Source organism: Tachysurus vachellii, chromosome 5 (genome assembly GCF_030014155.1).
Source record: "Tachysurus vachellii isolate PV-2020 chromosome 5, HZAU_Pvac_v1, whole genome shotgun sequence".
In the NCBI taxonomy this organism is placed as follows: Eukaryota; Metazoa; Chordata; class Actinopteri; order Siluriformes; family Bagridae; genus Tachysurus; species Tachysurus vachellii.
In genome coordinates, this window is record NC_083464.1 from 22,035,563 (window position 1) to 22,052,869 (window position 17,307).

Sequence of the window (17,307 nt, forward strand, 5' to 3'; positions counted from 1 at the left end):
CCTATAGAAACAATCACTCAAGAAGAGGAGGATGAAACTTTTTTTTCATGCTGTGACAATATTGTACAGAATGCTTTAATCACAGTAAAAGAATAAATAAAAAATGGGTGAATTCACCGGTATTGATCCCAACACAACACAGGTCCTGCTGACAATCTAGGGTTTAGTCTGGTAATGTCTGCAGTCACTGACAAAATCAATGAAACTCATTCTTTCAATAGATTCCAATTATTAGCACAAAGTAAAGAGGGCCATGTCTGATAAATCGGGGGAAAAACTTTATTGAGAAGAAACATTGACATAATAAATGATAAACTACAATGCAAATGAGGCTCGAAGCAGAACTAAAACACGAACAGAAGAAAAGATGTTAGGAACATGTTAGGAACAGTGGACAGATGTAATAAGAAATGATACGTTTGATGATCGGTTTGCTTTTTTATAGGTAATACATTTGATTTGTGTCCATCTGATGATATTTAAACTATAACTTAACATGCACCATATAGAAAAATTCAAAATGACAACAAATATCTCACCCGGAAAAAACGATCTGGTAAAAAAAGGTAACTTTTCTAAGATAATCATCATTAACAACTCATCACCGTTTGTGTTAATTAAAAGAAAATACAAGCCTAATGAGTTGGATCTAATATCCATTTATTCAGCTCTATCCATCAAGGACTCATTTAAGACATGCCTAATGTAATCAGAGAGGGACACAGAGGAGTTCAAACACTGTTCTATACAGTTCCTTTACTTTATTCATGACATGAGCCTGCTAATTAACTTTTAACATTAGATAGATAGCAATTTATTTAATAAGCATGGAAAACTGTTGGATTATTGGATTGCCATATTGGGGAATTGTGGGACAGACAAACAGACAGACAGACAGACAGACAGACAGACAGACAGACAGACAGACAGATAGATAGATAGATAGATAGATAGATAGATAGATAGATAGATAGATAGATAGATAGATAGATAGATAGATAGATAGATAGATAGAAAGTACAAATGAATTGGAAAATAAATGTCCTATCCTAACTATTTATTATGTAAGGAAAACCGGAAAAATATCCAAGGGAGAAATGATTACTGTTACCACCTTAAAGTTGATTATTTTCCCTGAATAGATCATCCCATTGTTTTGTTTAATCCTGTTGCACCACGGCAAATAAATAGTAATTTTCATAAATTAACCAACACCACAATTTCTTACCTGTCAGCTCCATCTCCAACATCCTTCTACAAATATAACCATCTCCCTCCTCTGCACATGTCCAAAACATCTCAATCTAACCTCTCAGACCTTGTCCCCAAAAACAGCCAACCTGAGCTGTCCCTCTGATGTGCTCGTTCCTAATCCTGTCCATCCTCATCACTCCTAAAGAGAACCTCAACATCCTCATCTCTGCTACCTCCATCTCTACCTCATGTCTTTTCCTCTATGCTACAGTCTCAGCTGGTCTCACAACTGTCTTATACACATTTTCTTTGAATTTCAGCCATTTATAATTACATTGTGGCACTTTTGTGAAATACGTTCCTTATCATTAAGGTTTGTAGCAACTATTAAGTTGTAGCGACTATAAACAGTTACAATTTTGCTAGACACTCTTTTTCCTCTCATTTTTAAACTAATCAGCGACAAAGTATTAAAAACATGTTACATGTTCTCTCTAGGCTCAAGGTGCCTTTCCATAAAGTTAAATAAACATCTTCTTACAGAAAACTTCACCAAATTAACAGTTATATTTTTTTCTTCCCTAAGTAACATCACATCATTTTATTTGTTTATTTGTTAAGCCTAATTATATGGAGTGTCTGCTATACAAGTCGATTTAATTGATCTGTTACTATAGGAATGATAAGATATTAGAAAATCCTCATTTTACAACATAAACCTGTGATTTTAAAAGCTGCCTAACAAGAACTAATGATTAATGTCCAAACAAGAGAATTCACTCATCTTCATTCTCATTTGTGCAAGAAAAAATGATTTCATATGAAGCACAGTACCACAATGCTTCAACAACGTTTGTTCTTTATCTCCTCCAATGTTAAATATAGAGACACCTTTTGTCTAACATCTTTAGCTAATGAGCCATGAAACACATTTGCTGATGTTGACCCAGTAATTATAAGTAATATGGCTATTAAAAGCTATTAAATGTCAGTCAGCTGGAACCGAGTGGTGTAGCATGCTGCTGAAAGTGGTTTGGACTGTTCGGGTAAATTGGGAAGGTTGTGGCAGCCCAGCTGTTAGCATGGCATGAAGGAGTGATGAAAGAAAGGTGTAGGCTGACCAGCATTATGGATCTGATTTACAGGCCATGATTTACCATGGTGAGCTTTTTTCTTTGGATTAGCTACATTTACATTACATGGTTGGGTTTTCTTCCAGTTTTTTGTTGTTCGTTTTTTTGCAACTCTCGTGTTTTGTTGTTCATCCTCTTAAAAGGATCCTAATTAAGTGACCTTAATAGCTGCACATTTTATAAGAATACTTTATTAATGCATTACAATTACAAAAAAAAACAAAACACTAGAATTCCAGATATGTATAAATTTTAATCTTACATTTTCTTACTCAAGCATGATAACATACAATCATTGGACTTTATTAATAAAGGGTTGTGCATGTCTGCTCTGTGGGATCTGCATTAACATCAACTGAGGAAGGCAAGAAAATCAGATTAAACAATTAGTGTCAATTAGCCCCAGCCAAATCATTCCACAAACAATTGGTCTCTAGTGCCCTGCTTAATTACAAGCGACTCTCAACGCCTTATCAAGAGCCTCGTTGGGCCTTTGATTCATGTCCGACTCTCCACTGTCCCTCAGGCACCATCAATTATCCTCCTGTAAACAAATCCTTGATAATAAATGACACAGGGAGCTGAGCTCTATTAGCATAGCCTTATTTATGTCTCCTACTGCAGCCACTGCCACAAAACCACAAGTGATCAAGAGCTTTGCCTGATTAGAAAAACCGGACACTGGGGAAGAAACATGAAGTGCATCAGGTTGAATCTCTGTATTCTGTACAGAAATAACAATCATGGAAATGTACAGGAAGCTAGTACATAGGTTCATCATTGTACATAAGAACTGTATCGTTAGATATAAACTGTTTAGGGAATCTTTTTCCACCGATGATATACACAGATCCTTAGTAAAAGAGCCATCATCATCCATAATACTAAATCTATGAGATCATGAGCATCCCCGCAGACATAAACATGCATATGCACACATGTGGCAGTGGGAAGGCAGCAGGCGTGATGACATGTTAAATTACCCTGGTGATGTATGGCTTAATGAACCCCCTTGTGTTGATCTCGCTCCACATTAATCAGCTGCCTCCAGCACATTCCCTTATTTTCTCAATGCTTCCCTGATAAACTGCAATTTCATTTAACCTTGGACAGCAACTTTAATAGCTTCCACAGGACAACTGTCAATACTTGCTTGGGTATACAGTGATTAAATTGCACGGAGAGAAGAATGCCCCAACTTCCTCTCTACACCCTCCCCCACTCCATTCTCCCACACCACCACCCCCCTTCCCCCAATTGTCAAATTTTTTGCTTACACATACTGTGATCTGAAATGCCGAAACAAGTCGATGGATGAGCAAATTGGCAGGAACAGCAATTCACTAATGTACAACGGATAATCTGATTACATGCTTGTTAGCTCCACTTAGAGGCAAATATGATGCTGTCATTCATACAGTCAAAACCACAGCCATTTTCCTTAAGTGTCTGGGACGACCATAACAAAGTATCACGCTTGTTATCATGCTGCAGACATACAGCCTTTACTGAGTCACTGAGTCAGTCATTGTTAAATGAATCTCTTCTATAAAAGTACATTGAAAGACAAGATGTTCCTTTCTTGATAAATCACACAGTGTTTAAACGGGCTGCAGTTGGTCCATAGTTTGTTTATTATGGAAGGAATAAAACACAACGGCAGGCATACTTTATAGTCGACGTGAACCAGTACGGTCTGATGTGAAGCAGGAAGCCGATTATTTGCCTGTAATTGAACATCTGGAAGTGTTTTTTTCCTCTTATACGATTGTAATTACATTCTTTAATTTATTAACAAAGGACACAGTCTTTTTTTTATAATTCATAGAGTCCTTATGTACAGTAAGTGTTATATAGGCAAAGATTTTCATTATAAACAATCATCTGTTTTTTTTTGTAGAACTGCACAGTAAAAAGTGTCTTCTCATGGTATCATGACTGTGATCATCGTTATCATTTGGATCTCATCCAGAACTACTATCAGAGCTGCTGTTATAGAAAATAAACATCATATATATGATGTATATTGTATACTGTATATATATTTATATGTATGTATGTATGTATGTATGTATGTATGTATGTATATCATTGGTGGAAAAAGATTCCCTAAACAGTTTATATTTAAATACACATTACGACCATTCATAATGAACAATTAAAAATTAAAAATTTGCACAGTATTGTTTCTCAGAAATATGAACCTGTTCTTAGACACATACAAATATTTTTTGTTTCCTTACAAACCTTTGCATCCTTTCTTACAGTACGTTTTATTAACATATTCTACTTTTCATCCGTATCTTCCCAATCATGTTGCTTAAACCCGAATGGTATGATGCAATGCTGTAAGACAATGCACAACCACCCACTGGATTTTGACTGAAGTTTAGCATGCATTAGGACTCGTATGACTTCTGCAGTGCTGTCAAAATGAGAGCTATGAAATCTTAACAATGTTTTTACATTTCAGTATGATGCCTAACGAGCATCATTACATCACCTAAAGCATTCAGTAAAAAGGTGGGTTTTTTTTTTCTTTTCTTTTTTTTACAATCATGAAATGTAAATCACGAAAAACTGCTTGAGTGTGCCTATGACACCACTGCAACGCTTTCTCGGCACGTGCAAAAGAAATACGGCTCTCATTAACAAGGTTGGACGATGACCTCAACGCAGCCATAATGATTTTCTCTGTGTGATATCTACATTCCCCCCATGCAGATTAAACATAACTCAGGCAAGGGACACAAGCTGACTGATTAAAAGCAAAAACAACTGTCAGGGTAGTGAAGGACAAGGGAGTGTCTTCATTGTACAATACAGCAACTTAATTGGTCCAGACAGTCTCTCCAGTGGGAAATGGCTGTTTAGCTGTAATTAAAGTAAACTGTTAATGCAAGGGCATCTATTATCTGAACCTGTTCTTGAAAGAAATCTGAGTAGAGGAAAGCAGGAGATCATAACCTGTATCATTTCAGATGGATCTTTCTGTAGTTAAAACTATTATAGTTAAAATGACACAAATTTGACTCAGAATTACACAAAATAAGCCATAGACCCTGACAGTAGATTATCTTAAATATATTTCATCACTATTGTGGAATGAACAAGTTTTTTTAATGTTCACATGGTGTGAAAACATTTTACTATCCATATTTCATCCGCATTTGCTCACTCTCTCCGTGACAGGCTGATGCTGATTATGGTGGATGCTTCTCCATTACACTTGCTGATAGGCAGAATGGCCATTGTGAGATAATTAGTAAGGCTGGAGACGGAAGTACAGAGCCTTGGCTCTCTCCACGATGTCACTGACTGAAAACCTTCCTCGCATCCCTCACAAGCATAGAGCTCGGGACGCTTAAAAAAAAAATAAATTACACAGAATGAGCTGATATTACCCACATCATAAGTAAGTGTTTCTGTAGATCATGTCAATCAATTCAATTCAAATTTATTTTCATTTACATTGTCAAAAAAAAAAAAAACAGCTTTACAGAACATAAAAAATAGCAAAAAAGTACAAAATGATTTATAATCCGATTTATACAAAGATTCAAGATTAATATTAGACATATATTTAAATGTGTTTGTATTTATCCCCAATGAACAAGCCTGAGGTGACTGTGGCAAGGAAAAACGTCTTTGGATAGAAGAGAAAGAAACCTTGAGAGGAACCAGAGTCAAAAAAGAACCTCATCCTCATTTGGGTGACACTGGAGGGTGTGATTATAAACTGTTATAAACACAGTAGAGTGTTATGATTAATGATTATGATTAATAAAGAATTTCTGCAGTCATATCCAGTCCAACAATTGTGTATTGATTAAGAGGTAGTAGTCATATACACAGAAAAGGTTTTTGTGGAGACCTGCAGTTTTATTCTGATTTAAATATTACAATATGGCCACAAATGAAGCAAGAAAAAAAAATACAGAAAGAATTTAAATGCAGAAAGCAAAAAGTGCACTTGGAAGCTCTGTGGCTATAGGTGAAAAACACTGAAAGAGTAAATTATCTATAAAACTTAAATATGGTGTGCTAAACTGTCTAATTAGAGCTTTTTGTGAATATGTTACATGCACCATTAGTATAAAGTCATTTGTAATATTTCCAAATTTCAGTAAACGTGTAATAATAAACAACATGCCTTGATTAATATTAACAAATTCTGTAGTATTTCAGCAAAAAAAGAACTTTTCACTGACAGGCTTCATTCATTTTAATCCTATATATACTGTTATTATTATCGTGTATTATTTTGTTAATATAGAGTATATAGTGTTTATTTAAAAACATTATATTGTGAAATTAAATAAGGGAAGCTTGATAATTGTGCTTATCTATGCAGTTAAGCTAAGTAACTAACTAAGGTTTGTTTGCCTTAATCAAAGGTTCGTTCCAGTTTTGACTTTACAATATGACTTATGAATTAAATCCTATCTCATATGATCTTATTTGAAGAAACGCTTTCTTTTTTAAAGAAGAACACTGTTTGTTTTAGTTTATATAAATATACTTCTTAAAACCTAAAAGTCTGAGATTGGGACATCTTTTTAAAGAGGACTTCCTCTTTCACACACACATGCACACACACACACCACACACACACACCTCCCTCCCAAGAAAAGGGGTTTCCATCCCGGCTGACAATAGATGGCAGCTGGTCGATCGATCCTTGACAAAGAGGTTAGGGCAGTCAAAAGATTGTTAACTAGCCATTTCATCTCACAGACATTTAGATGATTGTTTCCGCTTCATTGCCTTCCTTCAGCGAGTGCCACTGCTACACCTGTGCCAGGCCCTTTGTAAAGCTTGCTTGCCCACTTCTGTCGACCTCGCTCAGCGGCAAATAAGCCAGCCACACCCTCTCACACAAATGTGTGACTCCTTACAATGCATGCTGTTTGACAAATGCCTTTCATGCATGGATAAAGAAGCACAAACCATACTGTACATTCCAACTGCTCTAGTGTTAAAAGAAATGATTAAGATGACAGGAAAATAGGAAAAGAAGACATCCAAGATATAAAATAAATTTTATATATATATATATATATATATATATATATATATATATATATATATATATATATATATATATATATATAAAATTTATTTTATATCTTATATATATGTGTGTGTGTGTGTGTGTGTGTGTGTGTGTGTGTGTGTGTGTATCAGTTGTTACTAAGTAATCACATAAGCATAGAAGTTTACAGTGTACAGTAAAACCCACATTACTACACAAAGTCAGCTATAACACTTGGGGCCCTTAACAAAACACAAGTGGCCCTTAACCCTTAACTACAAATGCAACCCATTGAATATTCTTGATTTAACCTGACTACATAGCTTTTGAAAAACTTTTGTACATTACCTGGTTATGAAATTGGCAAGTTCCTGAAATGGATCCCCTGACCCACTCAAGACTCCTTGTAAACCTAACAATGAGAGGATTTTACAATACAATGTTGCACAGATACTATCTAATCCAGCAACCTGCTGGTGTACATAAAACATCATTTGTCTACTTCTGTATGTCCCGCTCACATGAGAGCATTGTCTCACATGCTATCTTAGACTAGCATCTCATTTGCTACTTAACTGCAGGGTTTATGTTAATGATCATCAGCACACTCTAAAGCCCATGATGCACCCTCTTCCAGGTGCTTAGGTACGGTGATTAGTCACTGGGTGCCTCCTCCCCCATCCAATATCCAAGTATTTCTGATTGATTCAGGATAAATGATATACTGTACATGGGTCAGATGGAAGTGAGGCATGTTCTTCCATGACAAATCTCACCTTGTTAGTGCTAATATTATATTCTGCAAACAGAAAATACTATACATCAGATAGCTCCTTAGGCTTGTTTCACAATCAAAAGACCACACGCAATTGGTATTTTTTTAAGACTAAAAATTAATATTTTTTGTCTCTTCATTTAATTTTTTTATTCATTTTGTAATACTATAGCATTATACAGCGTAGTTTTATTCTGTTACACTTCATAGGGATTGTATCAAAACCACCCAACAATAGGTTTTTACTTTACTTATATCAGGACTTATGATGCCATTATTTTGTTACCCATAAATAGTAATTATTTTTTATCTCACACAGGAAGGTGTGAAAATATGTGAAAGGACTTTAGTTAACAATGGCTTGTTTGCTGTTAACCACAAAAATATATAAAGACCATATATAAAAATACAAGTTGATGTATTTTAAATAACATTTTTTTCTATATAAAGAAATTTAAATAAAAACATACAGAATAAAAAAACACTGCCTCTTGTTTTTTTTTTAATAAATGTTGCCAATAGACTTCCATCTAAACATCCAGAACAGACTGAACAGAAACTGGAACTTAATAACAATGCATGTAGTTTTACAAATCCTGTATTTGCATGGTTCATACAAAACCATTTTATTGGCTGTGGGATATTTACAGTATGCTATTTGCTAGTCAAAATAGATTTTGACTTTCTGTATTTCTGATAATAAGCTACAATTCAAAAAAAACATTTTTAAGACTTTATATTCATTAAGGCACAACTACAGTGTTGAGAATACAACGATTTTTTACAAGTAAAACGTGTAATAAACAGTGTGTTTTTTAACAGTTTTGTTTCTTATTTTGGAATAATGCTGGTGGACAGATCATATAATTTAATACATTATATATAGCTTTATTAGTAACTTAAATCTCTTAACTGGCAACTTTTCACATATTATACTTGTGTATAGATCTGTGATTTTTAGTGCATGTCCATACATCCATATTTGTCATTGTACATTTGTGACCCAGCTATAAGTGATCACCTGGCCTGTGGCTCTCCTCCAGTGGGTTTCAGTTCCGGGTCTGTGGTCTGTGTGTCTGGCAGTGGACTGGCCCTCTCTGAGGCTCAACCAGGCACAGCCATGCTTCCTGCTCCTCCTTTGTCACACCATTTGGACTCTTGTGTCTGAGGCTCCACTGCCCTGGCCTCACTTGGCAGCTCCATACACACAGACATCTGCTCGCTCTCTCTGTGACCTCCTACTGAACAGACAGAGCTGGGGCCACAACCGTACTGCGTTGCAATGAAAACTGGTATGACGTTTAACAAAGTCACAACACTGGCTATTATACTGAGTTGCATAGAATATGTCTGAGGACATCTGCGTGATGCATATTCATATAAAACTGCAAATAATCACCATAATGTTATGCTAAACCTAATTAGATTTATACAGTTCTAGAAAGAGTTTTTATGCAGGGCTGTGTTGTTATGTTCAGATTATAAAAGTATTATTCAAAAGGTTTTCATAAGCGGTTTTCCTTTTTCAAACAATGATGATATTTCCTATGGCATTTTAACATTTTTAGAGAAACAAGTGTTTGATATGTGAAATGTATTCTATGTCAAGAACTTGGGCTACACTATAGGAACTTTTTTAACAGGACATAACCTGAGAGATCATAATCTGGAAGTTTCGGAACAGATATTAAATACATGCAATAATATACAGAAGTTTTCTGACTTCTATTTGATTTTTTATTTGACTTGATACCCCTATTATATCTCGTTTGTTCTATTAGACCATAATCAGACCTCTGCATAGCTTGAACAGGTGAACCGTTGTTATGCTCGATTAAAGCCAGGGAGAGGAAAGTGCTCGCATCGTCTCGAGCACTTGTTTTCCTTCCTTTATCTGTGCGTGGAATTATGCGGGAGCGAGCGATATGAAGCAGGTTTTGTTCGCGCTCACTGGTCCAGAACTAACGCGATGATTGCGGCCATCGAATGGGCCGTGTCTGTCTTTAGCTCCATTTCGTGATGGTAGCGCAGCCCATATACGACAGAAGAAAGAGCGAGACGAGGACATCTGTTCAGTCCAACAGGAACCTGAGCACCCTCTGTCCCACTCCTCTCTAGTCTGTTTCATTTCAGTTCAACATGTGATGGGAACCTGCATCTTGCTTTTTTTTTCCTATGGGTGATAGATAGTCTAGATATAGATAGTAAGATTATGTAGGTTTTTAGACTAGTTATTTATCAGTAATAATAAGGGCTACTAGAAGAATAGAAGCATAGTACCTGCAGTGAGTGTTGAGAAGAGACCAGTGCTGTGTCTCACTCTGCGCCTCGCAGTGTGTGAAGTCTCTAGAGGACTCCAGCACATATTGTGATCAGTCCAGCAGTGACAGAGAGCTTTCTTACTCCGTTAGCTAAAACTAAACTCGTCTTTCCAAAGGTGAAGTTTATTATATATATATCTGAGCTCGCGTGTTTGCACTCGGACCCGGTGGCGCAGCCTGCGGGCATTTACACGGTATGACTTTTCCTCCACGCACCCTGTTGCACTCCTCCGACACTGCTGCGCTTTATGGAACATTCAGGTTTAATGTTATCCTTTGGTGCGTGATTTAAACGTTGTGATCATTTCTGCGCTGAATTGTGCGCCGTCTGAATTATATATCATATATATATTAAATGTATATTAATATTATATATTAAATGTATATGTATTATAATTTTTTTTATGATAACCTCACGCCGGAACGCTTAATTTCTATAGATTAAAACAATGTTTCCGTCTGAGACATATTTACCATATTGATAAAATAAAATGAGGAATCTATAAGCACGTGAATTTATAGCGCTGGGCATTTTATTCAGACCTTAATTTGCCTCTGAGAAATATAGAAATCACAATGTAACTTATCTTGTTGCTGGGATGGTCCTTTCCAGGGTACATCTTCTGTACCTTTGTGTATGTATCCTATATCCTGGGAGGTGATACTGTGTGTGTTTAATTAGCTGTTTGACTACAGTAAGAAGTTACAACAGTGGTCTTTAAACTCTACTTGTGGACCTTAATTTAATTTGAACGGTATTTATACTAAAGGCACAAAAAAAAAACACCCAGGGAAAAGTGTGTGTGGCATTAAAACTTAAAACTTAAGTCTTTATTTTGTTATTTAAAAAAGTTTTTTTTTCAATCGATGCTGCCTATACATGTTTAACAGCTATAATTATTTGTATTGATGTTTTTTTTTAATTATTGTTTTGCCCTGTCCTGTGCCCTTATAATATCTTAAATCATCCAGTTCTCCCAATGCCCTCTGTGAATTTTTTTTTTTTTTTTTTTTGTGGCTATTAGCGTTATCGTTAGAGATGGAATCGGCCAAACTGTTGTGCAAATCGAAGAAACAGAGAAATGAATCTGATCAGCCATCTATCACAGAGCGCAATAAAACAGGCGACAAGACTCAGGCCCATGATGTGATGAATCCTCCTCGGTCGTTTTAATTAACTTTTTTTCTGCTGTCCTATAATGACCAGGCTGGTCAACGAAGCCGGTCAATAAGAATGTTAATATCAAACAAATAAAACTTCTCATGATTAAAACCTCCTGCTTTATTAAATTTGAAATTCAAATGAAATTTATGCCTCGCATGCTATGCTGCATGTAAATAGAGCTTCCTATCCTGCTTCATTATCCTGAGAGGATCCCAGTATTCAGGGACCTCATGGGCGACATAATCTATTATATCACCTATCACTCTATCACCTCGGAAAGAAACCGAGAAATAGTTTACATCCTCAAATTGTGCGCTCTCAATCAGATTTACAACCAGCAGTAAACTCAGGAGGCGCATATTTAGCCCAAGCTATATTCTATTCATTTAAATATAAATGCGTCAAACAGTAGGTGCGGTCAGTTTAACACCATTTACTGCAGTTATGATAGACTTAGAAGAAATCTTTGGGGGGGTGGGTGGGGGGATGTGAATGACAGCTGGTCCTCTTTTTATCCTGTGTTTCTGGGAATAAAATGTAATGCAGAAACAAAATGATTGAAATATATATATTGTTTTACTTATCTGAAGTAGACTTTAAAATGAGCAACTATAAAGTCTTGTTTTTATGTCTGAAATCTTACTTTTATTATTTGGATGAAGTCTACAAAAGAAAACAAAAAGTCTGTTTTAAGGCCTTAGGCTTATTATTATTATTATTATTATTATTATTATTATTATTATAGTTATTATTGTTGTTTGTTATTAACAATAATAATAATAATAACAACAATAATCATGTTATTGCTATTATAAACAATTGCAGGATTGAATACAGTGCTCATAACAAAACAAAGCTCAACTTTTCCAAACAATTCCAGTGGCTCATTAAAGTTGCGCTCTGGCTGGATGAAGGGGGTGGAGGAACGTGTCTGGAGCGCGCTATTGATGACCTCACGCTAGAATGTGGCCGCGTGAAAGTACGGCTGCTCTGATTGGTCGCCCAGGTCACAGCGGCACTTCAAAGCCTGAGCAGAGCCTACAATTGTGCTGGAATGGGCGGACCACATCATTGTATTGCACACCTCTAAAAAAAAACACCGCTCTAATTCATAAATATAAAAAAGATCCTCTGAGGAGGGCACTTTTGTGATGGCAACTTCACTTCTAGGGGTGAGTGTAAGGAGTTTCTTGCTGGTTTAATTAGTCCTACCATTGTTCTGCCGAGGGGATTAAAATTACTTCGGTCAGCGAAGGAAAGACAGTCACTTGATTATGTGTTGTGGAAGCAAGTGAGCAGATCCAAGCGGAGGTTCATTTCTAATCTGCGACCTGGTTTCTATTCGACAAATTCTTCTCATGTTCATAGTACGTCCATGTTGGAATATATATGATATATATATATTTGACCGGTGACTAAAGTTAGTACTTGTTTTATCCTAGCTTTTATACCATCCATCCTACAGGTATGTCTTCTAACTTAGTTACTATTGTTACCCAGTAGTTTAACATTTGGCTGTTGCAACTGGTTAAAGCGAGAAAAACAGACTTCTTGTTGGTATTGATGAAAATAATAACTGCATATAAACTCACCTTTAAACTCGTTTTTTATCTCCAGGAGGAGCCGCGATTAGGTTCGACACCTTTAGCCATGCTGGCTGCGACTTGCAACAAGATCGGGTGCCCTTCTCCATCCGCGATTTCGGATAACACGTCGTCTTTCGGAAAGGGATTTCACCCATGGAAGCGCGCAACGGCTAGCAGCTGCAGTCTGGGCTCGGGTTTATCCTCCAGCTTCGGCGTGACCAGAAACGGCGGGGCTTTGACAGACTCCTTCAGTGCTGGTGGCACAACGGCGTCTAGCGCCTTCTCACTGACACCCGGAGCCTCCTCCAGCTCTCATCTCGGCAACGACTACCCCGTGTTCCAGCCACCGGCATCGAGCGCCTCTCAGGAAGCCGGCCATCAGCCAGTGTTCATCTCCAAAGTGCACGCCAGCGTGGACGGCTTACAAGGCATCTACCCGCGCATGAGCGTTGCGCACCCGTACGAATCATGGTTCAAATCTTCGCACGCCGGGTTGCCGACTGGTGATGTTGGTGCCACGAGCGCTTCCGCCTGGTGGGACGTTGGCGCCGGATGGATTGACGTCCAGAACGCCAACGGAGCCGCAGCGCTGCAGACACCACTCCATTCAGGAGGACTCCAAACGTCTTTGCATTCGCCCCTGGGCGGCTACAACTCGGACTATTCCGGTTTGAGTCACTCTGCATTCAGCACAAGTGCGTCGCCACACCTGCTGTCCGGCGGGCAGCACATCATGGACGGCTTTAAGCCTGTACTCTCTTCCTACCCGGACTCGAGCCCATCTCCCCTGGGTGGCGCAGGAGGTGCCATGCTGAGCGCGGCCCCGTCTGCCTCACTGGCTGGCTCACCCAGGTCGTCAGCGCGCCGCTACTCGGGCCGTGCCACGTGTGATTGCCCCAACTGCCAGGAGGCAGAACGCCTGGGACCTGCGGGTGCGAGCTTGCGCCGTAAAGGCCTTCACAGCTGCCACATCCCCGGTTGCGGCAAGGTATACGGCAAGACGTCGCACCTCAAGGCGCATCTGAGGTGGCACACGGGCGAGCGGCCTTTCGTGTGTAACTGGCTCTTCTGCGGCAAGCGCTTCACGCGCTCCGATGAGCTCCAGAGGCACCTGCGCACGCACACAGGTGAGAAGCGTTTCGCATGCCCTGTGTGCAACAAGCGCTTCATGCGCAGTGACCACCTGAGCAAACACGTGAAGACCCACAGTGCAGGCGGCTCCGCGGGCTCTGGTTCGGGCGGCAGCGGCGGTAAAAGGGGCAGTGACACCGACAGCGAGCACAGCGGGCCCGGCAGCCCTTCATGCAATTCCCCCGACTTGCTACAGCCCGCCGAGGCACTTCCGCCGAGTATGAACGGCCGCGCCAACTCCCTCGATTAAACTGCTTAAAATGACTGGAATCGAAGCGGCAGGGTCAGTGACCTTTACAAACAAGGTACTGAGGTTTACTAAGAAATAACAGAGGAGCCAGCTTCACTTCGACGTTATCAAGACATAAAGTTGATGATAACGCAAAAAGTCAGCCTTGGCCCGGACAGATTCTGTGACGCAGTCGCAGGAAAGAAGTGAAAACTTTTGGGGAAAATCTGGGCACGAAGACGAATTTGCTCCAAAGGCCCATTTTAATGGATTCGTGTTGGATACAGTTGAATTCGTTAAATCCAAGTTTTGAAATGTCAATCAGTGAAAGGGCCAGCAATGTTTCGCTTCTGTTCTGTTTCCTCAAAATAAAACAGTGGCACTTTATTCTTCAAAATTCACAATTAAAATACGCTGTAATGTGGCCAAGATTTTTTTTTTGTTCAAAATAATTTCTTTAATATTGCAAAAAAAAAGCATAGCATATATGTCGCACATTGGTCTTTATTCAGGAAGAATACAAAAGCTGACAATATTTGTATGAAATTTACTTATTTGCTATTGCTGAAAAACGAATGTACATATTGAAACTGTATAGAATAGTTTAGAGGATTATTACATACCTGTGTAAAAGTTTGGGTAACGTATTGTCCAAGATACATTTTTGTATAGTAGCTATTTTTAGTTGCATATTGACTTTAGTAAATATATCAAATGGAGTGCATTTTTGTCAAGACGTCATATTTATCCATAAATTGGACTTTCTTTTTTGTATAACTGATCTTTAATTTTGCGATTTAATAGAGTCGCACCTTTAAACTGTAAAACTGAAAAATCGAAATTAATGACATCATTTATGTCAGCATGCACATGTGAGAGGAGCTCATTTCTATACTTTTCTCCCAAGAAATGGCTCTCTCTCTCAAAGCCCCTCAATAAAGGCAACATGGGTTAAGTTTACTATCACTCTGCACTTTATGTCAGTTTCTTTGACTCCCTAAGCCAAGCATAAAAAAATGGTTTTGTTCAGTCACTTGAAGATAAATACAGCAAGATACCGGAGGATATTTAGCCATTATTTTGTAGGATTTTGTGAAATTAGGATTTTTTTTGTTTGCGTCAAACAGTGTACTTTTTAATGGAATTAACAGATTTATTCCATAACCCATATCCATGAGAATTTTCACACATTTTTATATTTAAAACAAAATATTAATTTTTATATAAATTTTTGCTTCCAATGAACTTCCTCACCAACTTTGGACAGATTCGTTATAGGTTATTTCTTAGGCTGTTAAGCTTAAATGTGAATTAAATGTTCTGTTTTTTTTAGAGAGAAAGAGAGAGAAAGAGAGAGAGAAAGAGAGAAATTAGCAAAACTATAGGGATTTTATTTTAGGTTTGCAAATCATGTTTTAGGTTTGCAAATGTCATTATTAACTGTACTTTTTCATTGAACATTTATTACACATTTATTCTGACTCGTCTAATCGATTCAGTATCTGTTAAAAGGTTAGACTCAGTTCAGCCCGAAAGCGTTATTGTTTCCTCAGACCGAAAAACGGGAAAAGGATGCAATAGATTGAAATACACCGAAATCAAATCCAGTAGCAAATACTGCGTGTTTTCATCGATGCATCACGAGAAGATGCAATAATATATAGCTGGATTATTTGCAACGAATAATCGAAAAAAATCCATGTAGGTTTAACCCTAGTCGTTGAATATCAGTCATATGGACCTGCATAAAAAAGTTTTATTGTTTCTTTATATGCGTAAAAACGCTTGGAGTTTTTTTTAACGTTTTAAACGAATAATCTAATGACAATTTGTCCTGATATTTTTCGACTTTTTTGAGTCTTTCACTCGTTTATCAGAGTTTATCTTGTTTATTTTTGTTTGCTCGAAGTGAGATAAGTGTAAAGGTTAAAGTGATGCGTGCGTAAAGGAAATGCATTATCGTATTGTGAGGTCGTAGCGCCCCTCTGCGGCCTCAAACTGCTATTGTACTCGCAGGATTTAATATGTTAGTGTCCAAACAGCAAACAAGAAGCAAGTAGAAGCAAACACACTAAATAAAAGTATAGGAAAGGACAAAGAAAACCCGACAAGCACTACGCAGGCCTGCTAAAGTAAGTTGATATAAGACGATCTTGCGTGCAAAGTTTAGGATACACATTGCGTAACACAGAAAACATCTAAAATAAAAGAAATAAACTGCAAGGAATGTAAGATTTTTTCCCCACATTAAACGATAATATTAATTTATAATGTACGTGAAACTTTTTTGATTACATTTATTATTTATCGACGTATGTTAAATGTCGTTTTCTAACGTGTAGTTATTTAATATTCTTGTGATTAATACGACGATGTGGCTTTGTAGTTAGATTTGCAGATAAAATTAACATACACTAATTTAACATAGTCAAATTTCTGGGCTATGTAGAACTATTATGTTTAAGTAAAAATGTCCAATTGTTACCTTATTTCTAGCTAAAATAAATAAATAAACAAATAAATAAATTACCTCCTGTTACCTTATTTCTAGCTAAAAATAAATAAATAAATAAATAAATAAATAAATAAATGACCTCGTGTTACCTTATTTCTAGCTAAAAATCAATCAATCAATAAATAAATAAATAAATGACCTCGTGTTACCTTATTTCTAGCTAAAAATCAATCAATAAATAAATAAATAAATAAATATATGACCTCGTGTTACCTCTGTAATA

General features: G+C 37.3%; 1 protein-coding gene across 1 annotated transcript; it reads left to right on the forward strand.

Moving 5' to 3' along the window:
* Positions 1–12,774: 12,774 nt before the first annotated feature.
* On the forward strand, positions 12,775–14,740 carry sp8b (sp8 transcription factor b). The gene is made up of 2 exons (XM_060869293.1): positions 12,775–12,795; positions 13,241–14,740. The coding sequence occupies exons 1-2, from the start codon at positions 12,775–12,777 to the stop codon at positions 14,588–14,590; spliced, it is 1,371 nt and encodes a 456-aa protein (XP_060725276.1). The 3' UTR covers positions 14,591–14,740.
* Positions 14,741–17,307: the final 2,567 nt, after the last annotated feature.